The sequence below is a fragment of the Marmota marmota genome, unplaced genomic scaffold, assembly GCF_001458135.2.
Source record: "Marmota marmota marmota unplaced genomic scaffold, marMar, whole genome shotgun sequence".
Classification (NCBI taxonomy): domain Eukaryota; kingdom Metazoa; phylum Chordata; class Mammalia; order Rodentia; family Sciuridae; genus Marmota; species Marmota marmota.
Window position 1 is genome coordinate 5,161,260 of NW_026000242.1, and position 25,862 is coordinate 5,187,121.

The window sequence follows — 25,862 nt, forward strand, 5'->3', positions numbered from 1 at the left end:
CTCCCCCGCGCCCGCACGGCCTGCCGCGGCGCTAGAGGGCCTCGGTCCTTGTCCTGGCTACCGGGAGGAGGGGCGGGCTGGCGTCCTTCTCTGGCTTGTTCGGGGCCCTTGCGCCGCGGGACTGGGCTGGGGGCGCAGCACCTGCCCTCCTTGGTGCGGGTATCGCAGAATGGCTGGTGGGCTGCGGTAAGGCCACAGCACCTTCTGGAAGACTTGCTTTCCGCGTTGACGTAGGGCAGAGGTGGGCAGCCAAGGCCAAGAAGCCGGCAGCCCTCAAGGTGAGTTCCTCAGTTGCTGCAGCCTGGATGTATCATTTCTTCAGCGTGGTGCTTAGCTCTTGCCAGGACTTTCAGACGTTGACTGTTGATTTCCAGGCTTTGAGAGAAATCGATCACTTGTTTTGGTTTGGTGCCCCCTTTATGCCAAGTCCCAGGATTTTCAGTCATCTCCGTCTTCATTCATAGGCCTATGTGGTGTGACCAGGACAAATCTTTCCTCCTGAGATGACTCCTAGGAAGTTTGCTCCAGTTTGGACATAGAGTTGTTTTGTACTGAAAGAGACTGAAAACTGGGCCTGTCGGGCTTATCAACCCCATTTCTCTTCCAGCCATTAAACTCGGCAATCCAAGCACCTAGATACCAGCACATGTCAGTTAATCCCTGGACTGAGCCTCTCTTGGCTTCTGAACTGGAATTTTGCAGCTAACCCATCCACGACTAGAACCTTAAGTATTGGGGAGTTTCAGATGGTCTAATTTTGTTTATTAAAGGATTCTTTTTTAAAAAAAAATGAAGTGTCTGTTTTCATTTTACAAGAGTTGTAGGGTTAATAACATGTATGCTTTCTTTCCTGAAGTAGTGGGGTGGAAGAGACTAATGTTAAATATGCTGTACTGTTAACTGGAAAAGGGACAACCTAGGATTTGGGGTTTTTTTTTTTTTTTTTTGGCAGTGCCAGAGGCCTCTGTACTGTGCAAGTGCTCTACCACTGAACTACACTCTAGGCTCTAAGCCATAGATTTTAAAGCAATTCTCTTGCTTTCTTGGTGCTCCCTGTGAGACAATGGACTTGTTTGAAATTACTGTCAAGGTATAAACATTGAAGAGCTGGGAGCCTTGCCATAACTAATTCCAGCAGCGCCAGCAGCTCCAAGGCTGAGACTGGAGGATCCCAAGTTCAAAGCTAGCCTCAGCAAAAGGAAGGTGCTAAGCATACTCAGTGAGACCCTGTCTTAAAATAAAAATAGGGTTGGGGATGTAGCTCAACCCACCCCCCCCCCACAAAAAAAAAAAAATGTTCCAGGAGAACATTGAGCAAAGGTCTTAGACTCAAGTAAGGTTTAAGAGTTTTGCCAGGCATGGTGACTAATGCCCATAATCTCAACAACTCTGGGGGCTGACACAGGAGGATCACAAGTTTGAGACCATCCTCAGCAATTTAATTTAGCAAGGCACTAAGTTTAGTAAGATCCTGTCTCAAAAAGGGCTAGGGTTGTAGCTCAGTGGTAAAGTGCCTCTGGGTTCCATTCCTAGTTAAAAAAAAGGGGGGGGGGTATGGGTGGTGGAGGGGCTTTATCTCTTTTCCCCAGCCCCACCAAAACAACCATTTTTCAGAGCTGGTTTATTAGTAGAGTTGGTTACATTCAAAGACTGGCTTGAATGTCTAAAAAGAGATGACGCCCCACTTAACAGAAGGCAAGGCAGTCATCAATGCCCCAAGGTGAGGCAAGTCCTTGGAAGTCTCAGACCCTGCAGTTCAGTCTGGGGTAATCACTCCCCATTGATCACAGGTGTCCTGAAGGCTAGACATAGGCACTGGAAAGTGGCAATTCAAGCACTTGAACCCCACAGGCCATTTAGTGGACATCATTAAGCTGCCGTGCAACATCCAGGATGTTCTTGGCTCCTTTGTTCAGCAACAAGCTGGCCAGGCTGATGCCCAAGTTCTCAGCAGCCAGCTGGGCTCCTCTCGGAATGTTCTGGGCAGTGATGGCTACCAGTTGTGGATCATCCTCTGGGCCATCGTCATACTGGATGAAGGAAGGAGGTGAGATTTGGTGAGAATGACAAGATTACATGCACTATTATTCATTACTCCCTCCTCACCCTCCATCCTTGGTACCTGGGTGGGGACATGGATGGTAGCCTGCATTGTCTCTTGCATGCTATCTGAGCCATCTAGACTCCAGACTCCTCCAGTCAAGTACAGCTGGGAAAGAAAATGGTTGCTTCAGCATATTCTGAGAGAGGACTGCTTAGAAACCTAGGATGCATAGGGAGAAATGCCATAGTCCTTCCCTGTCTTCCCACCCATTTTCCCCTACTTACTTGCCCATCTTTTATCACTGTATGCACTGCTACTGGCACACTGCAACCTCCTTCCTGCAATGAAAAGTTCCTATGCTTTGACCACAGCCCTCAGAGATACAGAGGACATAACTGAAAAGGCTGCTGGGCCAAGACCTGCATCCTCCACATTCACAACATTCAACAAGAATGAGTGATCACTACATACACAGCACATCCTGGCTGCCCACCTCCCTCCTCCAGGGCAAGCACAGGTCCTACCAGGTGCCTCAGAAAAGCCCTTTCAGCGATGCAGCGAAGCAGAGTCTCAGGATCATGTAATACACCCACTAGATCCAAGATGTCCTGGTCCTTGGCTCGGACTTCCACAGCCAGGGCCCCCTGATGAAAACACATCAAGCTTGATCTTCGCTCAACTAATGCAGCTAAGGATGGGAACCACCCTTCTGCCTGTTCCCCAGGGTCTTTGGGGCCAGTAGCAATCCAAGGCCCCCTCCCTGATAATTTTATTTTGAGGAATGCAGATATTGTAGGTTGTGAGACCAGATTCCTTGTTGAGAACAAAGGGAAGGGAGCAAATTAACAAGTGGCTTCTCAAGCTTACCTGGCCTACAGCATACATGCATTCCTCTGGATGTAGGATCTGTGGAAGTAGTACAGGTAGAAGGGTGGGGAGAGGTCAGGGATGCCCAAAAGCATCCAGCAATGAGATGTACTTCGATTAACATCTAGAAAGCCTGAGGAGGCACAAGCAGGAGTCTGGCCTTTGTTTTCCAATCTCCCCCATCCTGGGAATCTATTTGCAGCATTAGATTAGAGGTCAGGTGGGGCTGAGGCTGTAGCTCAGTGGCAGAGCACTCACCTAGCATTTATGAGGCACTGGGTTCAATCCTTAGCACCATATAAAATGAAACAAATAAAGGCATACTGCCCATCTACAGTGACAAAGAAAAAAAAAAAAAAAAAAGGAGGAGGAGGTGGTACAGCCAGGCATGGCAGTGCAGTACACACCTGTAATCCCAGCAGCCCAGGAGGCTGAGACAGGAGGAGTGCAAGTTCAAGGCCAGCCTCAGCAACTTAGTGAGGCCCTAAGAAACTCAGTGAGATCCGGTCTCAAAATAAATAAATAGGTAAATAAATAAATAAAAATCAACAACCAAATAAACAGGGCCGAGAAGAGAATGTAGCTCAGTTGTAAAGTGCCCCTGGGTTAAATCTCTAGTACAAAAAAAAAAAAAGAAAGAAGGAGGAGGAGGAGATGGTACAGGAAGGAATGAGAAACAGATGAACTCGGGGAGGAGAAATTGGAAGCCCCTACCTGGCCCACCCGGTTCTGCCAGCCCATGCGCTGCAGGCCAGCCACAGCCAGGATGATGGCACTGAATTCATGCTGCTCATCCAGCTTCCGAAGCCGGGTGTTGAGGTTTCCCCGCTGCGGAGAGATGCTAAGGACTAACAGAAGCCACATGCTATTTGGAATTTCTTTTCTTCTCCATCTACCCATCTTTTAGCTCTCAGCTTCATGACAACAGCTACCATTTACAACACCATGCTGTTCTAAAGTGCTTTCCCATATCAGCTCATTTCATTTTCATGACAGCCCTGTGCAGTAGATGTGCAGTACTATACAGATGAGGACAATGATACAGAAAGGTTAAATAACTTGCCCAAGGTTACAAGACTCCAGAGAAACCTTCCATGATCCCTAAGTCTCTGTTTAGATGTTCCAGCTAGATGCTTCCAGAGAATCCCCATTTTTACCCATTAAGCACTTAGCATATACCATTTTTAAAATTAGTTTTATAAAACTATATATTCACCAGGCATGGTGGTGCACACCTGTAATCCCAACAAATTGGGAGGCTGAGAGAAGAGGATTCCAAGATTGAGGACAGTCTTAGTAACTTAGTGAGACCATGCCTCAAAAAATAAAAAGAGCTGAGAATGTTGGGTACAGTCGCGCACTCCTGTAATCCCAGAGGCTGGGGAGGCTGAGGCAGCAGGATCTCAAATTCAAAGATGGCCTCAGTAAAAGCGAGTTGCTAAGCAACTCAGTGAGACCCTGTCTCTAAGTAAAATACAAAAAAGGCTGGGGATGTGGCTCAATGGTTGAGTGTCCCTGAGTTCAATCCCTGGTACCCCCCCAAAAAAAGGCTGGGGATGTTGCTCAGTGGGTAATTACTTAAGTACCCCTGGGTTCAATCTCTAATACAAAACAAACAAACAAACAAACAAAACCCACTGCATAGTAAAAAAAAAAAAATCAAAATAATATAGTAGCATATATAAAGTAAAAATGGAAGCACCTCTATGCCCCCAGAAACGATCACTATTCACTATCACTTTGTATCATCAATGCCTATATATAGACCTAACTAAAATGTAAACTTTTCATTCTACATAAGTAAGGACAAAGTTTATATGACTCATCATTATCCCCAATGTGAGGCATCTACGTTGGGCTAAGAAAACATTAAAGGATTGCAGATGGATGGATGGATACATGGAAGGATGGGTGAATGGGTGGATGGAAAGACAGTCAGCCTGCTGCCCCTATGGGCCACTGCACCAGAAGCCCCTTCCACTCTCAGGACTTCCAGGGTCATCTAGGTCTTATCTTCTTCCTCGAGTATCAAGAATCTTGACCCCTCCTTCTAAAGGATACAATACTCTTGAACTCCAGATGTGGAAACTTTCTCTGCAGCTGAGCTGCTCTCCGCAGGGAGCTGGTCCCCACAGTGCTGCTCAGAAAGAGGATTTAAAATTTATCACTAGGCAGCCACTGTTCCTTTCCTGCTCCTCCCACCAGGATGACCATCCAGGCCCCACTCACCTCTTTTCTGGCAAGGTTTCTAGGGTCTTCCCAACAAATTTTGGGTGAAAGACAACAGCATCACAGGGGTTTTCCCGCCTGGAGGAGGAAGGAAGATCATGGAATGAAGGAGAAATTTCAATTTGAGTCATTTCCATTCTCTCAGTAGCTAACTAACTGGCATATTCTGAGTTTTCTGCCACACTCAAAGCAGAGGACCAAGTCCCAGAGGGAAAAGCAAAGTCTCCTGTGAGGTCTACCCCCTGCTCAGGCCCCCTGCTTCCAGGACTCTTACTTGCAGATGGCTCCAATGGTGAAGGCAGGAGGCAGCACAGTGGGGAGGTCCTTCAGGGAGTGAACGACCAGGTCAACTCTAGAGAGATTAGAGGCAGGGAGAGGAGAAGGGGCTGAAGCAGTTGGCTCCTGCCTCAGCTTCAGTAGTGGAGCCAAGGGTAGTTCAGGAAGTAGGCCTTCCCCAGGCCTTGGGACCTTTGATATGCTCTCCTCCCCACTTACCTTCTACCCCATTTTCCCAATCACTCTTACATTCCAAGCAGCCAGATGGCTCCAAACCAGGTCACTCTCCTTTTCAGAAGCCTGAACCCCACATATGAGTCCCCTATTTTATCTGGTCTACAACTAGCAGCTTTACTGATTGCTGGATCTGTAGCATACAGGGATCCCAGCAAGAGATTGTGCCATGCTCTCCTGTCTCCACTTACTCATTCTTCTCCAGGGCATACTCTAGCTCCTTGGTAAACAGGCTCTTCTCTCCAATCTGCCAGGCAAGAGAGAGCCTCAGAGTGAATCTTTTAGGGCAAGGAAGAATGAAGGGGTATAAGGAATGAAGGGAAGTTGTTGTTACCTTAGAGAGTGCAGTATCAAGAATCTTGTCCCCTGTGGTAGACATAGCAACTGAGAAGAAAATCAACCAATCACATCATTAATCAGCATTTATTGAGCCCCTACTCTGCCCAGTACTGTATTAAAATTCCTAGTGGAACAGAGCCACATAAGCTCCTTCCCCACCATCTAACAGGAAGACAGACCCACTCACAAAAAAATCCAAGGCAGAAGATATTAAATGCCAAATTAACCCAGACAGTCGGAGCTAGAGATGTTCAGAGGAGAGCCAGCCCTCCAACTGGGAGAAGCCAAGAGGGGTTCTTGGAGACAGGGGCCAGTCTTTGGTGATAAGCAAAGCCAGGAACCCTGTGCTTTCCCCTCCACTAATACTGGCTTCCCATTAACTTCCATACATCTCCAGGAAACTTACTGATTTCAAACTGCAGGCCAGGGTATAACGCTTTCAGCATTGCCACCACACTGTCTGTCTGTATGCGAGCCAGCTGAGGACAGAGATTTGTATTAGTCCTGCCCTTCCCTGGCCACTGCTCCAAGCTCAGATCCTCATAAGGTCAGGGAGATCCTAAAGGGAATGGAATTCTCACCTGGGAAAGAGAAGAGCCTGGCCTGGGAGTCCTCTGCACCCTAGCTCAGGATGTAATTTTCTACAGAAATTAATCTGCCATTCCCCACAGGATTTAACCCCCAGCTACCTCATTTCCTCTATGCTGGGAGCTGACCCTCTGGCCCCCTCAATTTGTCATCCTGTGAGCACCAGAATTTTTCTGACAAATCTCCTCCACCCAATGTCCACACTTACCTGGCTCTTACGGGTACCCACTCGAATTACTTTCATCTTTGAGCCGTTTTCTTCCTGTTGAAAAAAAAAAATCTCTGGGTTACAGTCCCCTCTGATCCTTGTGTTCCTTGTCCAAGAACCAGACTCACTAACTCAGAAGAAAGAAACCTCAGTCTCTGGCCTGTGTGTGGCTGGCTGAGCCTCAGAGTGGAGAAATACTTCAAAACTAGTCCCTTGACCTTCCTCAGTACCTTCTTCCCTCTTCAGGATCCAGAGGGAAGCAATGGTAGGATCTGCTACTACTGTTGTGGCAGTAACCAGGACACTGAGACTCAAAGCCCACCCTGGCCAAGTCAATTCTCAGTGGGAGTGCTGTACACAAACATGTGGGTAAAGAGATAAGGCCCATCAGCCTGGCCAAAGGGAGGGTGGAGCCTACAGTTGGCTGGGCAGGGCAGCTGGAGTCACACATCACTGGAGTACAGGTTTACGATCCAGCACAGTGCAGGTTCTCCAGAAAGCTTCAGTGCCACCAGATGCTGAGAACTACCTGGAAGCTGCCACACTAAGGGTCCCTTAATCTGGTTGGAATGCACCTACTGGACTTGGGTCAAATGATCTAATGTACAGCCTCTTGTTGGGTAACATTGCACCATCCCACCAGGGCCTGTTTGTTCATCTATGAAATGATGATGTAACATCTGCCTCAATATCTATAAGACTATGAGGTTGAACTGCCTAACATTCATTCATCAAGAGTGCTCCCTCTGGTCTCATCAAGTAAATGTTGGGGTGTCAGATCTCAAGCCAAAAACTCAATGGGAGGCTGGGTATGGTGGTACATGCCTCTTAGCAGCTCAGGAGGCTGAGGCAGGAGGATCACGAGTTCAAAGCCAGCCTCAGCAAACGTGAGGCACTAAGCAACTCAGTAAGACCCTGTCTCTAAATAAATAAAATACAAAATAGGGCTGGGGATGTGGCTCAGTGGTCAAGAGCCCCTGAATTCAATCCCTGGCATATCCCTCCCCGCCCCCCCAAAAAAAAACCCTCAATGGGACACACTTCTTCCTGTCAGGCACCTTGGATGAAGGTATTCAGTGCCAAGCAGGTAAAATTGGGTTCTTTAGTGTGAGTCAGAGGTTCTATTTCTTTCTACATCAAACAGGAGCCACTGTAGAAACATCAACTTCCCCTGTTCTAGGATCTTCATCCTATGAAGTTCTTTTGCAGTCAGACATCTGGTGCCTTTATTGTTGGAGGAGGTAAGAGCTTGGTGTTCTTGGACTCAAGTCTATTCCACTATGATCACTCCTTCAATAAATCATCTCTGTAAGGCCCCTTGCAAATTTGGCTGGGCTTGAAACAGGACTCTAAAATTCTACCATAGGAAGCCCAGAAAAAGGAATCTAAGGTCCCAGCTGCAAAATTCAAGCAATCCCTCAAGTTACTGAATCTGCAAAACATATTCAAGTCAAATTGTTCCATTAAAAAATACATATTTGCATCTGGGCACACTGGAGTATGTCTGTCATCCCAGACTCAGGAGGCTGAGGCAGGAGCATTGCAAGTTTGAGGCCAGCCTCAGCACCTTAGTAAGACCCTCAGCAACTTAACGATACCCTATCTTAAAACAAATAATAAAAAAGGACTGGGGATCTTGCTTAGCGGTGAAGAACCCCTGAGTTCAATCTCCAGTACCAAACCACACCAAGCAGGTTTCAGTGATTCCCACTGATAGTCCCAACACTTGGGAGGCAAAGTGGGAGGATTGCTGGAGGTGACAAGTTTGAGACCAGCGTGATGAACAGCTAGCTCTATTGCTTTTGCATATTGTTGCCTTCACAACAATTCTACTAGGTAGACAGGGCAGGCAATTGTCGAAGGATGTTACAAAAGCAAAGGCTGGCACTGAGAGGTGAAATGATTCGCTTAGGATCACACAGCTAATAATGGAAAGATCAACTTTTTCCTTCTAGCTCAGTGTTCTGGCATGTCTGCACTAGCAAAGAAACCCATTGCTCACCCGCAGGCTGGAAAGAAGGAGATAAGCAGCCGCCCCTTCTGTCTTATCTCAGGCATGCAGTAGCCTCCATGGCTCTGTAGTCTGCCTGTGCACCAGCGAATGGGTCGGCAGTCAAGCTAAGAATGGGAAGATCCAGGTTGGAAAGACAAATCCCCAGTCTCATGAGGCTGGGTGACTGCTATAAAGCAGAAAGGGACAAGGCTCTACTTCCAAGGCATTTATACGCAGTTCGGAGAATTGGGAACGTGCTCTCCTTTGAATCAGAAGCGAATGTTTTCCAAGGTGGCCCCACTGGCCTGTATCTTATGAAAGAACGCTGCTTATGTAGATGAACTTCTCCCGTGCTAGTTTACTAACCCTAGAGCCAAATATACAAGGCCTAGACGGAAGGAGCACGGATAAGTCCTCAAGGATGAAGGTTCCACGGCTGACAGTACTTCCACACCTAACCCCTCCCCCACTCCTCACTGATTTTCCCTTTTCTTCCAAAAGCTAACCTAGCTACTGGCCCTTTAAAAAAACATAGAGGAAAAAAAAATGACGGAAAGCCATTCCAACCAATAGACAAAGGAGGATGGCAACGTCGGGCCAATCGTTGCATGGCTCTCCCGGAAGCCTCAAGTCTTGCCGGTCACCCGCTCAGGACTCACCGCCGTTGCAGCCGCGTTACCCGCGTTACCGTTGCCAGACATGACTCCGCTCAGGAAGTTGGGCGGGTGGTGCCCCTAAAGTGCCCTGAGGTCCGTGGAGGCCGGGATCTCGAGCTGGCGGGAACTGGGGACACGTGGGCCTGAGCTAGTCCCACGGTCTGACTACGGGACTGCTGAAGGTTCAGCGTCACGTCCGGCGCCTTCCCTCGAAGGGGAGGTACCTTCCTCTGGAGGGGAATTAGAATGATTACAACAGAGCCGCCTTCGCCGCCACTGCTCTGCGGGCTCGCCCGGAGCGTGAGTTCCCTTTCGCCCCGGGGGCTTTCCATTTAGAGAACCAGGCCTGCCAAGTCTTTCTGAATCAGGAGTATTGATGGTCAGAGGCTAAGAGAGGCTTCCCAGTTTTACCTATAAACTGCCTTTCGCCCCCGTAAGGGTAGCCAATTAAACAGGAGTTAACCATGCCCAGGAGGAAAGGGAGGATCTGTTAACCCTAAAATGTCCAGTATGACTAAATACCGGGTACTTAAGCAAGTTACCGTGCCCGCTGGGCTGCATTTATCATAGACAGATAAAAGGGCTGTTCCCAAAGGCTTCTCATTCAGAATTTATAGTTTCCTCTCCCCAGCAGTGGCACAAGCAATTCGTACAGTTTAGGTGATACTTCCTTTCCTCTGGTTAAACTTAGCTTTGCTATAACCCTGAAGTAGTCATCATTTCTGTTCTTTAAAATCAGCAAACAGGTTGAGAGAGATTAAAGGTCATGCCTAAAGACCTAATTAGACCGGGGAGTGTCAACACCACATTAGTAATGTTGGTGGGAGGGGCTGGGGTTGTGGCTCAGTGGTAGAGTGCTGGCCTAGCACGTGAGGCCCTCTGCACCACTTATAAATAAATAAAATAAAGATATTGTGTCCAACTACAACTAAAAAATAAACATTTGAAAGACTGCAAGATAATACAAAACCAGATGTTATTAAAAAAAAAAAAAAGTAATGTTGGTGGGAAAAGGGCTTACTAGAAAAAAATGCTTTTCCCACTAACACTACTAATAGATTAAGCACCCATGTACTAACCACCTGACAGCTATTTGCCCTTTAGGTCAAAAAGCTGTACAAGGTAATGTACAGATGAAGAAACTGAGATTCTGAAAGTATTCCAGAAGCTGACAGGAGGATTACTTGAACCTGGAAGTTTGAAACCAGCTTGGGCAACATAGCAGGACCCCATCTCAAAAAAGTAAATACATAAAATTTTAAAGAGTTGCTCTAAGTCAAACAACACAGCTAGGATTCAGTCTCAGCTCAACTGATCCAAAAATCTATCACTGTGGCTGCAGTACTGCCTCTTTTAAAGACTACCTAAATCACAGTGTTACTAAATCACAGTGCCATGTTACTAGATCTTCAATTAAACACCCCACAGGAACAATTGTCTGACAGGAAGTGTACCCCAAATTTATAATTTCGTTTATAACGAATACCCACTGACATAAACTTCAGCTGACCACTTCAAAAAGGGAAAATGTTTCAATAGGGTTAAATTTCTGGTACCATTAAAAAAAAAAAAAAGCTATTTATCATCTAGCCAGTTTATCATCTAGTATCAGTATAGCAAAACACCAGCCTACATATAATGAAGGCAGGCTGGACTCAAGGCTTCCTCTGAATCTGCTTCCTGCTTGAGTATTTTTCCCAAACATGAGCTAAGAAGACCAGCAAGACTAAAGATCAAGCTGTTTGGCTAGCACACCTGTAACCCCAGCAACTTGGGAGGCTGAGGCAGAAGAATCACAAGTCCAAGGCCAGCCTCAGCAACTTAGCTAGGCCCTAAGCAACTTAGACACTGTCTCACAATTTTAAAAATCGGCTGAAGAGGGTCTGGGGTTGTGGCTCAGCGGTAGAGCACACGTCTAATGCGCGTGAGGCACTGAATTCGATCCTCAGCACCACATATGAATAAATAAGAAATAAAGGTATTGGGTCCACCTACAACTAAAAAAAATTTTTTTTAAATGGGCTGAGGATGTGGCTCAGTGGTTGAGTGCCCTTGGCTTTAATCCCCAATACCCCACCCTCACCCCCAAAAAAGAGCTCTTTTGGGTGCCTTAGTTGAAACTTGGTCATTAGGCCTTTTTTTCCTTTTGGTACTAGATGTAGTTCAGGGGCATTTTGCCCCTGAACTACATCTCCAGCCCTTTTTATTTTGAGACAGGTTCTGGATAAGTTGCTTAGGGCCTTCAACTTGCAATCCTGCCCCAACCTCCTGAGTTCCTGGGATTTTTTTTATGCCTCCCTGCCAGCACATTATTGCCTTTTGAAGAGCTTCTACAGTAAGTTGAACTGTGCTCAATGCCCCAGGCCCCACTGACTGCTGAGATAAGGGTGAATCAACATAATCTCCAAATCTGTAGGAAGGGAACTGGACTCCAGAACAGAGGAAAGTACGTAATACACAGTTAAAAATCCAGAAAGTTCCCAAAAAAAGATGTTTCAACTCTCAAATCATTATATTCTTTTATTTATAGACTCAGAGCAGGGACCCAAGCACAGCCTGGTGCTCTTGAACAGAGAATAAAGCAGCTATTGTCCATACTCAGAGGTTGCTGAGGTGCCCTCCCCCATTAGTCTGGATTAATCTATTCTGCTAGTCAACAGGAAGGACAGCAGGCTGGCAAAAGGGGCATGAAAAGAAAGTCCCCTCAGATCATGAGGGCAATGGCATCAAATCAGAGTGGAGCCGTGGGCACTTCTGCCTCCCTTCTGTGCAACCATGGCCCATATCCACCATGCCACAGGCTTTCCCAAGAGCTACTTAAGTTCCCCTCTTGGAGTGCATCAGCAGATCCCGCTGCAGCCCCGCTTCCAGGCTAGGGGTCAGTCTAGCTGTGGGAGGGTCAGTCAGCAGAGTCAATTTATTGAAAACGCCTCGGCCAAAGTAGTCAGCAATCACAGAGAAGCTGTCGTTGGAGCACTTGAGCTATAGGGAAAGAGAAGTAAGAATCAGAACTAAAGTGCTTGTTTCCTGAAGAGAAAAACAAAAATGAGCCCTCCAGGACTCTGGGGGCTCTGTGCTGGTGGAAGTTCCCTGTCCCACATGGCCACTCATCCCCACCTGGTGCTGGAACTGATCGTGGAGATCTCGTTTCTGTTCCTGGGCGCGGATCATATCCATGACCTTCCGGTTTTCAGGGAGGCAGGTGGGGCAGTCAGCATCACTTTCAGAGTAACTCTCAAAGCAGTGCTGATGGAAGGAATGGCCACACAGGAAATGGACTGAGGGCAACTCCAAGGCACTGTTACAGATGCTACACTTGGTCTTCTGGAAAATCTTTGGACTATGGGCAAGGGATAACAGAAATGAGTGGCAAAGAATGAGGACAGGACCAAGCACCCCTCTGAGAGAGCAGGCACCTGGAATGGATAAGTAAAGTTCCCTATGAAGGACTAAAAGCCCTGCTTGCTCTTCTTATCACTTAAAGGGAGTCAAATGAGGACAACTATCCTGGACTTGGAGGCTTAGCAAGTGCTAGTAACCCAGAGGGACAGTTTTACCGCTTTGAGTTTTCACTACTACTAAATTCCCTTTTAGGTAAACACTCAGATGTGACCCTTTTAATAAGGCCTTTCTGGCCTACCTAATCTAAAATTGTGATTTACCTACCTTTGCAAAACTAACTACGTTTGATACAAAGCTGTAGTGGGGCTGGAGATGTAGCTCAGTGGTAGAGCTAGCATGCACAAGGTCCTGGGTTCTATCCCCAGTACTCATATAATAAATAAATAAATACCTTGAAATATACACTCCTGTTCCCTGCTCTTGTTAACTTTCTCTTAGAATTTACCACAATCCAACACACTATAATAGGTTGCCTATTAAGATGCTTACTGTTTGTCTCTTCCTCTATGATGTGAGCTCTGTAAAGGCAGGCCTTCTTGTCTGTGTGGCCCATAACAGGGGCTCAATAAGTATTTGTGGTATGAAGAAACTTGTCTAAAAATATTTTACATTGTTAAAGGCAGAGAAGACTTGGGAATAATGCTTACCACGAGTAATTCTAAATTACCTACTTTCTGAATTCCACCGCCCCCACACACACACTGAGGATTGAACCCAGGGGTGCATAACCACTGAGTCACATCCCTCCCCAGCCCTTTTTTATGTTTTATTTAGAGGAGGGTCTTGCTGAGATGCTTAGGGCCTTGCTAAGTTGTTGAGACTGGCTTTGAACTCATGATCCTCCTGCCTCAGCCTCCCCAGCTGCTGGGATTACAGGCATGTGCTACCATGTCCGGCACTTTCTGCATTTTCTAAAGTCAAGACTTTTACTGCAGAATGGCTTCCAACCAGAAATGTGTTTAGAGAAGGTAAGTCAGGCATAAACAGAAAGAAAAATACCTGCCTCAATTTAATATTAACTCCAAAGGCCAATAAATAATGATTTAAACAATAAACCATTCTTTGGAATTCCTCCATTAAAATAGATCTTCAAGGGGATGTGGTGTAGCTTAATGGTAGATACAGCATATGCCTGGAATGTGCAAGACCCTGGGTTTTATCCCCAGCACTGCACCAAAAAAAAAAAAAAAAAAGGATGAAAACACTCCATACAATCCTCTGTTTGGAAAAAGTACACCCTGTGAGGTCAAGGTTATCGGTTATCCCCTATACCCCCCTCCATGTATCCGGCTGCTGGTACCTTGCCTTGAGCTCCTGGATCTCCTGGCGGATGCGGGTGGTCTCCTCTCTGTACCGCCGTACCCGCAGCTCATCCTGTGCAATCTGCTGGCTCTGTTTCTGCAGTTTTTGGACCAGGTAGTCTCTGATGACGGATAGGGTGGCTGTAGAATTGTGAGCCAGAGTCTGCACCACTGAGATTGGGGTCCAAGAGGAAACAAGACAATGAACCAACCAGTCCCCTCTGGATAGAGCTGAAGGACTCATGCTACAGGGCCCCTGTCAGCTGCCTGTTGCCCACCCATCCTGTCTTCCCAAGTACCTAGAAGAGGTGGCATGAGGTTCTTGCTTTCAATATGCTTGAGCACAGCTGCCACATACTCCTTGCAGTCCTCTTCCTTGCGGGCAAAGTAGCTGAGGGCCTGTTCCCACAATGAGGGGTCCTGCTCCCCATGGCGCTCACACACCGCGATCACCTGCCGGTACTGTTCATGCTGCATGTGGTAGTGCATAATTTGCTGGAACCTAGGGCAGGGGCAAGGGCACATCTCACTGACTGTCCCTGGAAAATTACCTGGATTTTCCTTTCCCTGGGAGTCTCCAAATCTTACAGTTTCCCTTGTTCATAGAGGTAAAGGACTCCATCCTGGAAGTCATGCATCTGGCACAGGACCAGCGCCTTGTCAAAGACATCACAGAAGCGGCCACTTTTCAGCAGGGAAATGGCCTCTGCATGAAGCTTCTCTTTGATCTAGGGAAGAAGGAGGATAGGGCTGCTAGACATGAAGGGAAAATCAAAAAGTCTCTTGAGATAGGCCAGTAGACTCTCTTCTTCCCTCAGTACAGTTTCCTCTTCATTGAAAACCATTTAGCCCTAGGGCCAGGTATAATGGCATAAGGAAAGCAGCAAAAGGCAGCCACAAGGATGGAAGAATAGAGACAGCAAGAACTATCTTGGGCATGGTGTCACACACCTGTAATCCCAACCACTTGGGAGGCTGAGGCAGGAGGATCACAAATTCAAAGCCAGCCTTAGCAACTTAGCAAGGCCCTAAGCAATTTAATGAGACCCTGTCTCAAAATAAAAAATTAAAAAGGGCTGGTGATGTGGCTCAGTGGTTAAGCATCCCTGGGTTCAATCCCCAGTACCAAAAAAAAAAAAAACAACAACTGTCTTTGTTTTTGTTTTTCAGTGCTGGGGAACCCAGGGCCTCAGACATACTAGGCAAATGCTCTACCACTGAGCTATACCCGCCAGCCCAAGAACTGTCTTCTCTCTAACACCTTTGCATATGTAGCCAAGCCTCACCTGTGGATCCTTTTCATGGGCCCAGTTTTGCAGCCGTAGCTCAAGGAGGGTATCATAGATTCCCTGGGGTGAGTCTGGCTGTACTTCACTCATGTGCTCTAGAAAGGCTTTCAGCTCTCTTGGGTTGTTTGCAAAGATGGGGATGAACTCCTCAGAGTTGGCCTAGCATTGAGGGAGAGAGGGGAGTAAGTGGTCTTGGTACCCAGGAGGCCCCTAAGGTAATACCTGCTATCAAAAGTTGTTCTCCTTGAGGCTTTACCCTGCATCCTGGAGCATCCCTGTCTCCTCGGCCTTCTGGGCTTGGTCGATAGTCAGTACAAAGTCCCTTTAGCAAATGGGTTGTCTGCTCTGGTATGTGGTGCATGAGGATTTTGCCATAGCGTTTCATGTTGCTCTCTGCCTGCTCAAAAGGCAGCTTGCCGATATAGCGAAGGGCTTCCTGATAATTCTGTGAAGAAAACAGCAGACTAGTGCCCACTCCTGCCTCACCCACCAGGTTCATCATTCCAGAATGTCCTCAAAAAAAGAACAGGGCTCTGCTTGAATCAAGAGCCTCACCCACCTTAATGTCCTCTAGCTGGATCTTCAAGTACCACTCATGATGTGCATGGTTCTCAGCCAGATAGAGGGCATGGGAGTAGTAGCCAGCCTGCCGGAGAACCTTGATGGCTGTCTCCACATCAAAGTGGACTTCACTCTCACTCTTTGTCTGCCAGGGAGACAGTAGACAAAATCATTTGCACAAAGGTGACTAGGGAAGGGAGAGGAAATAGGCATCTTATGATAAGACACATTCCTCAAGTAATGAAGTCAATGCTTTGAAAACATGCTGGCCAGCCTCTCAGAATTTAATGAATGGCCAGAGGCCTTCCTTTGTCCCTACCATTAGAGGGATATCTCTGGGGACACAGGGCTTCCCTAATGCCATTGGGCTTAGATACTAAGGAAATTTCTTGCATTATAAAATAAGAAGGGATGGACTGGGGTTGTGGCTCAGTGGTAGAGTGCTTACCTCACAACTGTGAGGCACTGGGTTTGATTCTCAGCACCACATAAAAATAAATGAATAAAATAAAGGTTCATCAACACCTAAAAAATTATTTAAAAAAAAATAAGAGGGGAGAAGAACAAGAACTAGCCGTGAATAACTCCTCCTCTTCCCCATTTATAGAATAGAGGGTGCTGGTTCCCAGATAAGGGCAGCCCTTACCCTGTGTGCTGTTGAAAAAGAGCAAGCCCTGGTAGAGGCACTTCATGCTCAGTGGGGCCCTCTAGGAATCATCCCCCCAACATCACCCGGGACCTTGATGAACTCCTCCAACTTTGAGCTGTCCTTAAGCTTGGTATAGCAGTTCAGAAGCAGGGTGGTATGGTCAGCATTGGCCAGAGATTGTCGGTGCAGGGTCTGCAGATAGGCGGTCAGGTTGTGGATGCGCTGAGCATCCAGAAACTTGCGGATCACATATGATGGCTCCAACTTTCCAATGGTTCTAGAGAGATGTGCATTGTCATCATCTGCATCAGTATACTTCTCAAAGTAATATGCATAGCAGTCACTTGCAAATCTTCTTAAAACGCAAATTGTTTTAGTAGGTCTTGGGTGGGTCCTAGGATTTTGCATTTCTGACAGAGTCCTAGGTATTTGAGTACTACTAGTCAGCCGACCACATTAAGTAGCAAGAGGCTCCAGGGTACTGGTACTTAAATTTGGTTGACAACAGGGATTCAAGAGTGGTTGGGAATGAGGCTAGATAGTTTTTCAAAACTTTTTTTTTTTTTTAAGGGGGGTTACCAGGGATTGAACTCAGGGGCATTCAACCACTGAGCCACATCCCCAGCCCTATTTTGCATTTTATTTAAAGACAGGGTCTCACTGAGTTGCTTACTGCCTTGCTTCTGCTGAAGCTGGCTTTGAACCTGTGATCCTCCTGCCTCAGCCTACCAAGCTGCTGGGATTACAGGTGTACACCACCACACCTGGCTCCAAAACTTCTTATCAAGGCAAAAATTCCAAGAATTATTACCATGGGAAGAAGTATGGAAGCAAGAGATGAATACCTTTTTTCTTTAAAGAATCCAGTCAAAATGAATGTTATTGACAAAGGTCAACCTAAAGTTTAAAATGATAGGTAATCATCAGCTTAGCTACATGTTGGTCATATTATATTTGACCTTAAACATTCCATTTCCAATAAGATCTCTTATTCTCTCGTTTGAGGCATCACAGTTTCTATAGAAAAAAACAAATAGTTCCTGGTTGAGTTCAAGCTTCTCCCCTGAGCACAGGTTTCAGCAATCTGGCTGCCTGAATCTGCATTTAGAGCTATTTGCCATATCACCACCATACTGACCGGATATATTGCTGGACGGCCCCATCATGGTTGCCCTTGCTGTAGAGATGGTCTCCATACTGCATGAAGATCTGGGCCAGCCCATCACTGTCCAGATGTTGGCTCTTGGCCAGGTTAATAGCCATCTCAAATAAATTCTTCTTAAATAGCATCTAGAAGGGGAGAGAAATTATAAAATTGGTAGAAGCAGTCCTGAGAAGATACCTCAAAATGTGCCCGCAACATATAGCCAGATAGTCCTGGAGTCCTAATCTGATTAGATCCTAGATGGAGCAAGACTTTCCAGATTCTCTCAAGACCAACATCACCTCAAATGATAAGGACCTCTGCAAACAAAATGAACCTTGAGAGTAGGCTTAGGATCCCAAACATCACTTCCTTCCAAAGCCTCATCCCAGGCCATCTACCTTTGTTTTTTCATTTGTTTGTTTTGGTACTAAGGATGGAAACTGGGTGCTCTACCACTAAGCTACATTCCCAGCACTACTTTTAAATTGTGAGACAGGATTTCACAAAGTTTCTTAGGATCTTATTAAGTTGTTGAGGCTGGCCTCAAACTTGCAATCCTCCTTCCTCAGACTCCTAAGATACTGCAATTAAAGGCATGTGCCACCATATCTAGCAAGCCATCCACCTTATCATAATACCCTGAGGACACCAAGCACATTTGGGACCCAAAGCAAATAATTTTTGCTATGTAGCAGCAAAAATACATTTTTCAGTACAAATGTGTAATAATGTAGGTGGAAGTGCAATCTACACCTGGGTCCAGGTGACTTAGGAAACCTGTCCTTGCAGCTGCTTCTAAGTGCCTATATCAACTTTGGGAACCTGGTGGCCTTGCCTCCAGTTTGGTCTGTGTGTCCTTCTCCTGCAGTGCGTGGACCCGCCCATCCCGCGTCAGCACGTACAGGGATCCCCACTCAGCAAGCACATCCACTATATCCTCAAAGACAGCACTATAGGCTATGAACTTGTTGCACAGGTCATAGATGTTGAGAATTTGCTTGTCGGAGCTCTGAGAGTCCCTGCTGGTAAACTCTGACCTGCATAGGAAAGAAAAAGAACCAAGTATTTGGATTACCTCTGTCTCAGCTCTCCTTTGTTTTCCTTTCCCACGACAGCTTTGGTGCTGCCCATTCTACCCAAAATAAATCACCTTTGGCTCTTCTAGCAGTTCATCCTATAATATGCAGCACTGTGCTGGTAGCTGCAGAAAGAGAACATACAATTCTGTTCTCACCCTGTAGATCTTATAATTAATTCAGCCATCAGAGTAGAAAATTAAGGACATTTAGACACCTACCCATTTAAAAAATAATCATCCAGTGCATGATATATGTGAAACACTGCTTGGTTCTAAATGAAGACAAACCATCTAACAGAGTGTACTCACATCATGCAGAAGACCCCACCTCCCCCTTTTGGTAGCTCTGGAAAACAACAACAAAAAACGGTGTCCTGTACTTCACAACCCTTTCAATTCCTCCACTATCCAATCCCTTATATTGACTAAAATATAAAAAAAAAAAAAACAATACCAACTCAAATTCTGAAGCATTCTACATACCAGGGCTATGTAGCAACAAAAATACATTTTTCAGTAAAAATGTGTAATAATCTAGGTGGAAGTGCAATCTACATAAAACCAAAGTAGGGAGATTGGCAGGATCCTGGCATTAGGATTTTAAAATCAGACTAATTCTGGGGAAGAAGTCCAGCCCTCTCCTTTTCCCATCTCCCTGGCATCCTTACTTGGGAGAAACCTTCCGGTCACGAGAGACAATGACAAGGTAGCCTCTAAACCAATGGGCAATGAGCTTATGGCCCTCAAAGGCAAAGCAGGGCCCACGTTCATCAGGCTGATAAAGGTAGACACATTCATCACCAGCCACAATGAACTGCAGATCCTGAGAAGGGTCACTTAGTGCTGAGCAGCGCAGACCACAACCATGGGTGTCCAACTCCACACGAGGGTAGTCCTTTCCAGAAACTATATAGGACTGTCAGAAGAAAGGAAGGGTTAACAATCTCCCTTTAAAGGGGTAGCAACAAAGCCTTCACAAAAGTATTCCTATCTCTAGACTGACTCTCACTTCTTTTCAGCTCAGCTGAAGACTTTGCCTACCTTCTGCTTTAACTATCACCAATTTATGATTATTAATTTTTTTTCTGGTACTGAGGATCAAACCCAAAGGCTCTCTGCCACTGAACTACATCCCCAGCCTTTTTTCTTCCCCCCTTCTGTACTGGGAATTAAACCCAGGGGCACTTTACCACTGAGCTACATCCCATCCTTTTTACTTTTTATATAAATTTTTTTAGTTGTTAATGGACCTTTATTTTTATTTATTTATTTACATGCAGTACTGAGAACAAAATCCAGTTCCTCATGCGTATGCTAGGCAACTGCTCTACCACTGAGCCACAACCCCAGCCTGTTTTTAAACNTTATCCACTGAGCCACATTCCCAGCGTTTTTTTTTTTTTTTTTTTTTTTTGAGCCAGGGTCTCATTAAATTTTCAAGGCTGGCCTTGAACTTGTGAGTCTCTTGTCTCAGTCTCCTAAATGGCTGGGATTATAGGTGCTCACCTGTGGATACACATGCCTATCTATCAGCCATCTATTAAATAAATACATAAGCAGAGATCATATTTTCTTCCTCTACATATATTATCACTACATAACCCAGGAATTATGCAAGTAAAGAGATATGTAATTATCTTACTGTTTTATCAAGAATATTTCTGGGAGAGTAGACCATTAAAATTAGGAGCAGCAGGGACCAGAGAGGTAAGCTGCTTATCACATGTCACTTAACAAATTAGGGGGGAAAAATCATGTCTTTTCACTATAAACCCAGGGTTCTTTTTCTAAGTCTAGCTCTTCTCAGTCTCCCAAGTGAAGAAATAAAATATTAAGCTGGGCAAATGATTCAAGAATATGTATTGAAAACGAACTTACTCAGTCCTTGCCCTACCTTCTGAGCAATGGAGAAACCCTTGTTGCCTGCCCCTGATAACAGTGGCTTTGGTCATACCTGGACATTCTCTGTTGTTACGACAAACAAGTGAGTGGTCTTTCCTGCTTGGCGAAAGGCCAGTCCAGTAACAGGATAGTTGCCTTTGTGCAAAATCTGAGTCTTGCTATGTCGGTCCCGAGTGATGTCACCTTTGTTCAATGTAACACTGCCATCTGTGAATCCTGTAGGAGAGCAGGAAACAGCACTTCAGTGAGGCTGAAAAGATCAGGGAAAATGATCTTTTGAGGCACTTATTAGAAACAAACTTTCTCATACCCAACTTGCCTAATGGTTAACCTGAATGTTGGTACTCACTGACTCATTTTCTCTTTTTAGGGGGTACCAGGGATTGAACTCAGGGGCACTTGACCACTGAGCCACATCCCTAGCCCTATTTTGTTTTTTGTTAGAGACAAGGTCTCACTGAGTTGCTTAGTGCCTCGCCAAATTGCTGAGGCTGGCTTTGAACTCGCAATCCTCCTGCCTCCACCTCCCAAACCACTGGGATTACAAGTGCGCCACCACACCTGGCCTCACTGACTCATTTTCAAAGAAAAAAATTAAACCGCTTCCCATTCCAAATCTCAATATCTCAAAGGCCTCAGTTTGGTATGAAATAATCCCATTTAAACAATAAACATCATCACTGTGGAAACAACTCTGAAGAAAATCTATAAAGAATCTGAAAGTGTTAGCTTTGCCTTCTTTCTGCTTACCGATGGCCATAAAGTTGAGATTTTCATGGACAGTCAAACAGGACACAACAGTTGGCTCTGTTCCTGGGATTGCAGGGAAGATTCGGGTGCATAGTGGATTGCCACCATCTCTCTTCTCCAAGTTCCAGATCTTTACCTGTGGACAGACCTCAGAAGTATGAATGCTAGTCTCCCTCCAGCAAAACAAACAAACAAAAATTCCTGGATCTTCTTGTTCCCATTCTGAGACTCACCAGGGGGTTGATTCCCTCTTCATCCTCACCAACAGATGCTAGAATATTGTGCTGCTTCAATTGGTACAGGTGTGTTACCCGTAGTTTATAGGCCTGGAAACCTGTAAGCTGTAGGGAACGTGGCAAGAACCATATTTGGCCTTCCATATGTGCAGGGTAGTCAAGGAGCCGCCTTTCCAAGGAAAGATACAGTGGTCCCCCCTTGTCTAGATTTGCATTAGTTACTGTGGTGCAATAAGAAATTAAGTATTTTGAGAAATCACATTCATACAACTTTTCTTACAATATATTGTTATGTTTTATTAGTTATGGTTACTAATCTCTCTTTTTTTTGGGGGGTGGTACTGGGGATTGAACTCAGGGGCCCTCAACCACTGAGCCACATTTTGTATTTTATTTAGAGACAGGGTCTAAGTTGCTTTGCACCTCACCGATACTGAGGCTGGCTTTGAACTTATGATCCTCCTGACTCAGCCTCCTGAGCCACGGGGATTATAGGCATGAGCCACAATGCCTGGCATGGTTGCTAATCTCTTACTGTGCCCAATTTACAAATTAAACTTCATCATAGGCATGTATGCACAGCTATTCCCCCAATTTTTCATTTACAATGGCGTTGAATGTGATATACAGTCAGAAGAAATTTTACTTAGAATTTTTTTTTTTTAACCAAGGATTAAACCCAGGGGTGCTTCACTACTAAGCCACATCCCCAACCCTTTTTATTTTTGAGACAGGGTCTTGCTAAATTGCTGAGGCTGGCTTTGAATTGGCCATCCTCCTGCCTCAGCCTCCCAAGCTATTGGGTTAGAGGCATGTGCCATTAGGCCCAACTGTACTTAGAATTTTAATCTTTTCCTGGACTAATGATATCAATGTGATACTGTTAGTCACAGGATCACAGGGATGAACTGATATACTACTGATATGTACTGTGTGGATGAACTATAATAATCTGTGGCTTAGGTGTGTTAAACATATTTCCTACTTAAAATACTATCAACTTAAGGAGAACCCCATCATAAGTTGAGGAACATCTGGATAGGAAAAAACATAGTACCTATGGGGTTTGGCACTATTCAGAGCTTCGGGCATCCACTAGAGGTCTACTGTACTTATTTTTAGATGGGAACCCACACAACAACTAACATGAACATACATCTTCAAAATTTTCAAATGTTTTCCCACTTGTCACTTAAAGAGCAAAAAGCAAGAAACTCTGGTCTCATTTACTGCTTCCTCCACAATATTAGTCAGGGAAGATGACACCTTACATTTTCATCTTTTTTTTTTAATTCTTGTTTTTAGTTGTAGATAGACACAATACCTTTACTTTATTTATTTATTTTTATGTGGTGCCGGATATCGAATCCAGTGCCTCACGCACGCTAGGCAAGCGCTATACCATTGAGCCACAACCCCGGCCTACATTTTCATCTCTGAAAGGCAACTTGCATCCATTTTGAGGGACTGATCTTAAAATAACCTTGCCAAATTGGCATTCACACCCCTTTACAGATAAGGAAATTGAAGCCCCGAGAGGTTAAATAAATGACTTGCCCAGTACTGCTCGATTGACAAATTAGAAAATGGACTTCCTTCCTTCTTCCCTCAGACCACAGAAGAGGTCTGGGCAGCCATCTAATGGGAAGTGGAACCAAGCACGAACCACTCTGACAGATTCTATCCCAGCTGGATCTCTTCGGGGATCCGGGAAGGGAAGAGAGCTCGAGAGGAAGGATATCTCCAAAGACCAAGCTCCCTCTGCCTGAGTCGCAGACAGTGATTCCAGGGGGGAGGCAAAGGAACTTGGAAACAGTAGATCCAGAGGCAGGCGCGGTTCCGGGAGCGGCCCCATCATTGCCCAGCGGCTCCTTCACCAGTTCCTTGTCGAAAAAAACGAAGCGCCGCCACTGCAGGTAAGCCGCCATCTTGGCCGAGAGCCCCAGCCTCCAGAAGCTATGTCATGTGACCGGTACCAGCTGGTCATGTGACCCGCGGCTTCCGGCAGCTTCAGCTCCTCGGAGTCTGGAGGACAGCCTCCGGCTGCTGGGAGAGTGGGCGGGGCCGCTTGCTGCGCAGGTTGCGAGTTTGCCCGATTTTATGACTCCGCTAGTTGAAAATTTTAAGAGCTGAACCCTTCGCATTCTTTATTTATTTATTTATTGGTTGATGGAAGGATGGATGGATGGATGCTGGGGAATCAATCCAGAGGCGCTTAACCGCTGAGCCACACCCCAGCCTTTTTTTGGGGGGGGGGCGGGGACAGGATCTCGCTAAGTTGTTGAGGGTCTCCATACGTTGAGGCCAGCCTTAAATTTGCGATCCTCCTGCCTCAGCCTCTCCAGTGGCAGGGATTACAGGCGTGCGCCAACGCACCGGCCCTTTCACTTTTTTTGAGCATCAGTTTCCTGCTCCACAAAATGCCCCTGCGCTCAGGAATTTAAAAAAATGTCATGCCTAAGTGAATTATGCTTTTGACTTCACAGGATTATTTTAGGGTACAATGAAGCAACGTATGGGAAACCAGTTTCTCAGCTGTAAGAAAGAAGAAATAGAAATTTGTATCGGCCACCAAACACACGTTGCAAACCATAGTCAGTATCTTCTTTTTGTGTACCCCTGTCAGAGCATGTGGCATCTAATGGACACTCAAAACATGTTTCTTGTTCTTTTTTTTTTTTTTTTCCTTTTATTTTTGTGTCACTCAGGATTGAACCCAGGGCCTCATTGCCTGTTAGGCAAGCACTCTACCACTGAACTACATCCTTTGTCCTTTGAATTTGAGACAGTGTCCCGCTAAATTTTCCAGACTGACCTTGAACTTGCAATCCCCCTGCCTCAGCTTTCTGGGTAGCTGAGGTTACAAACCTATGCCATTGCATTTGGCTGAAAACATGTTTTTGTTTTGTATTGTTTCTTGGTATTGGGAATTGAACACCGGGGCTCTTACCACTGAAGTACATCCCCAGTGTTTCATATTTATTTATTTTAATTTTAAGATAGGGTCTCCCTAAATTGCTGAGCTGGCCTCAAACTTGTGATCCTCTTGCATTAGCCTCCTGAGCAGCTGAGATTACAGGTGTGTACCACCATAACAGTTTATTTTCTCTTCTTTACACAACAATCCCCAATGCAAGCTGGGGAATGTTCCCAATTCTGTGTCTCTCATCTGTCCCTGTGTCCTATTCAAATTCATATTACCTCCAGGCACAATGGTGCAGAAAATGTTTTTTCATAACACCAAGACTAAATACAAATTATTTATTCTAGTGTCATTGAGGACACATGCTACCACCCACTGAATTCTCACAGAAGCTTGCCTAATGCTTTCTTTGAAATGCTACCTTCCCATTCACTATAACTTAGTTTTGCCTGTTTTTAAACTTTATGTAAGTAAAATTATACAGTATGTATCCTTTGGCTCCATTTTGTTTGAATTCATTTAAGTTGTGTTATATAATGGTCTTATTCTCACTACTGTGTAAAATTGCCATGTGTGACTCTAACGATTATTGATGGGCATTTGGGTAGTTTTCAATTGTTATGAATAAAGCTGTTACTAACAGTCTGTTTGTAAATGTATGTATAGTATGCATTTTTAGATAAAATCTGAGATTTGTTGGATAACAACTATTTTTGTTGGTTTAAATTCTCCTGACCCACTGGGCATAGTGGCTAATGCTTGTAATCCCAGCCTCTTAGGAGGCTGAGGCAAGAGGATTGCAAGTTTGAGGCTAGCCTCAGCAATTTAGGGAGACCCTCTCAAAAAATAAAAAGGACTGGCATATAGCTCAGTGGTGGAGTGCGCCAGGAGCAATTCACAGTACCACAAAAAATAAATTAGTAAATTGATAAAAATAAATTCTTGTAATCCAGGATGTTCTCTACCTGATCAACATTGCCCTCAGCTCATGATGTAATTTGTATGGTTTATAACATATACATATGCCTTTGCTGATGTGTTCATTTTACTTTTCTGTCAGTATCCTGAAAGACAGCAACTTTTTCTTGGGTTTCTGCAATGTTATGTAAGGATATAGCTCTCAAATACTATTAACAAGTTATTCTGGTCAAGGAGTTAGCCAAGTACGGAGGCACACACCTGTAATCCCA

The 25,862-nt window shown here is 45.4% G+C and overlaps 3 protein-coding genes across 11 annotated transcripts in view; 1 reads left to right on the forward strand and 2 right to left on the reverse strand.

Moving 5' to 3' along the window:
* Window positions 1–698, forward strand: part of LOC107145786 (histone H2AX) — a 1,755-nt gene extending 1,057 nt beyond the window's left edge. The window contains exon 1 of the mRNA XM_015489749.2: window positions 1–698. This exon is cut by the window's left edge and continues 1,057 nt beyond it. The gene's annotated coding sequence lies outside the window, so the exon portion shown is untranslated.
* A 908-nt stretch (window positions 699–1,606) lies between these two features.
* Hmbs (hydroxymethylbilane synthase) lies at window positions 1,607–9,600 on the reverse strand. Of its 5 annotated transcripts, none has more exons than XM_015489751.2 (14): window positions 9,438–9,600; window positions 6,786–6,842; window positions 6,396–6,468; window positions 5,985–6,034; window positions 5,842–5,897; window positions 5,415–5,492; window positions 5,141–5,218; window positions 4,973–5,048; window positions 3,626–3,739; window positions 2,912–2,950; window positions 2,569–2,688; window positions 2,329–2,382; window positions 2,123–2,209; window positions 1,607–2,030 (listed from the first exon to the last, which is right to left on the reverse strand). In XM_015489751.2, exons 1-14 carry the CDS (start codon window positions 9,477–9,479, stop codon window positions 1,857–1,859), a joined length of 1,098 nt encoding a protein of 365 aa, XP_015345237.1. In that variant the 5' UTR covers window positions 9,480–9,600; the 3' UTR covers window positions 1,607–1,856. The 5 variants fall into 5 exon arrangements, with proteins under 5 accessions (XP_015345237.1, XP_015345238.1, XP_048651764.1 ...); XM_015489752.2 differs by having other exon boundaries at window positions 6,786–6,839; window positions 9,438–9,576; XM_048795807.1 differs by lacking the exon at window positions 9,438–9,600 and adding an exon at window positions 8,788–8,903 and having other exon boundaries at window positions 6,786–6,839.
* Window positions 9,601–11,936: 2,336 nt separating this feature from the next.
* Vps11 (VPS11 core subunit of CORVET and HOPS complexes) lies at window positions 11,937–23,718 on the reverse strand. Of its 5 annotated transcripts, none has more exons than XM_015489754.2 (16): window positions 23,491–23,718; window positions 21,747–21,895; window positions 21,514–21,649; window positions 20,816–20,979; window positions 19,530–19,777; window positions 18,619–18,820; window positions 17,775–17,926; window positions 16,727–16,913; window positions 15,986–16,132; window positions 15,683–15,871; window positions 15,424–15,585; window positions 14,726–14,865; window positions 14,437–14,639; window positions 14,137–14,308; window positions 12,552–12,774; window positions 11,937–12,416 (listed from the first exon to the last, which is right to left on the reverse strand). In XM_015489754.2, the coding sequence occupies exons 1-16, from the start codon at window positions 23,675–23,677 to the stop codon at window positions 12,252–12,254; spliced, it is 2,826 nt and encodes a 941-aa protein (XP_015345240.1). In that variant the 5' UTR covers window positions 23,678–23,718; the 3' UTR covers window positions 11,937–12,251. The 5 variants fall into 5 exon arrangements, 3 of the variants coding, with proteins under 3 accessions (XP_015345240.1, XP_015345239.1, XP_048651540.1); XM_015489753.2 differs by having other exon boundaries at window positions 21,514–21,661; window positions 23,491–23,716; XR_007344456.1 differs by having other exon boundaries at window positions 12,274–12,416; window positions 12,552–12,680; window positions 21,514–21,661; window positions 23,491–23,717.
* Between the last annotated feature and the right edge of the window lie 2,144 nt (window positions 23,719–25,862).

Excerpts from the sequence above, each read along its gene's own strand:
- Vps11 (XM_015489753.2), bottom strand. The coding sequence starts at position 23,677 with ATGGCGGCTTACCTGCAGTGGCGGCGCTTCGTTTTTTTCGACAAGGAA. Across the intron at positions 21,896-23,490 it reads AGGGAGCTTGGTCTTTGGAG|ATATGGAAGGCCAAATATGG; the intron begins ATATCCTTCCTC and ends ACTACCCTGCAC. Across the intron at positions 16,133-16,726 it reads AGTTGGAGGAGTTCATCAAG|ACAAAGAGTGAGAGTGAAGT; the intron begins GTCCCGGGTGAT and ends TCTCCCTGGCAG.
- Hmbs (XM_015489751.2), bottom strand. The coding sequence starts at position 9,479 with ATGTCTGGCAACGGTAACGCGGGTAACGCGGCTGCAACGGCG. Across the intron at positions 2,210-2,328 it reads CAGTGATAAAAGATGGGCAA|CTGTACTTGACTGGAGGAGT; the intron begins GTAAGTAGGGGA and ends TTTCTTTCCCAG. Across the intron at positions 2,031-2,122 it reads CCATCCATGTCCCCACCCAG|TATGACGATGGCCCAGAGGA; the intron begins GTACCAAGGATG and ends TCCTTCATCCAG.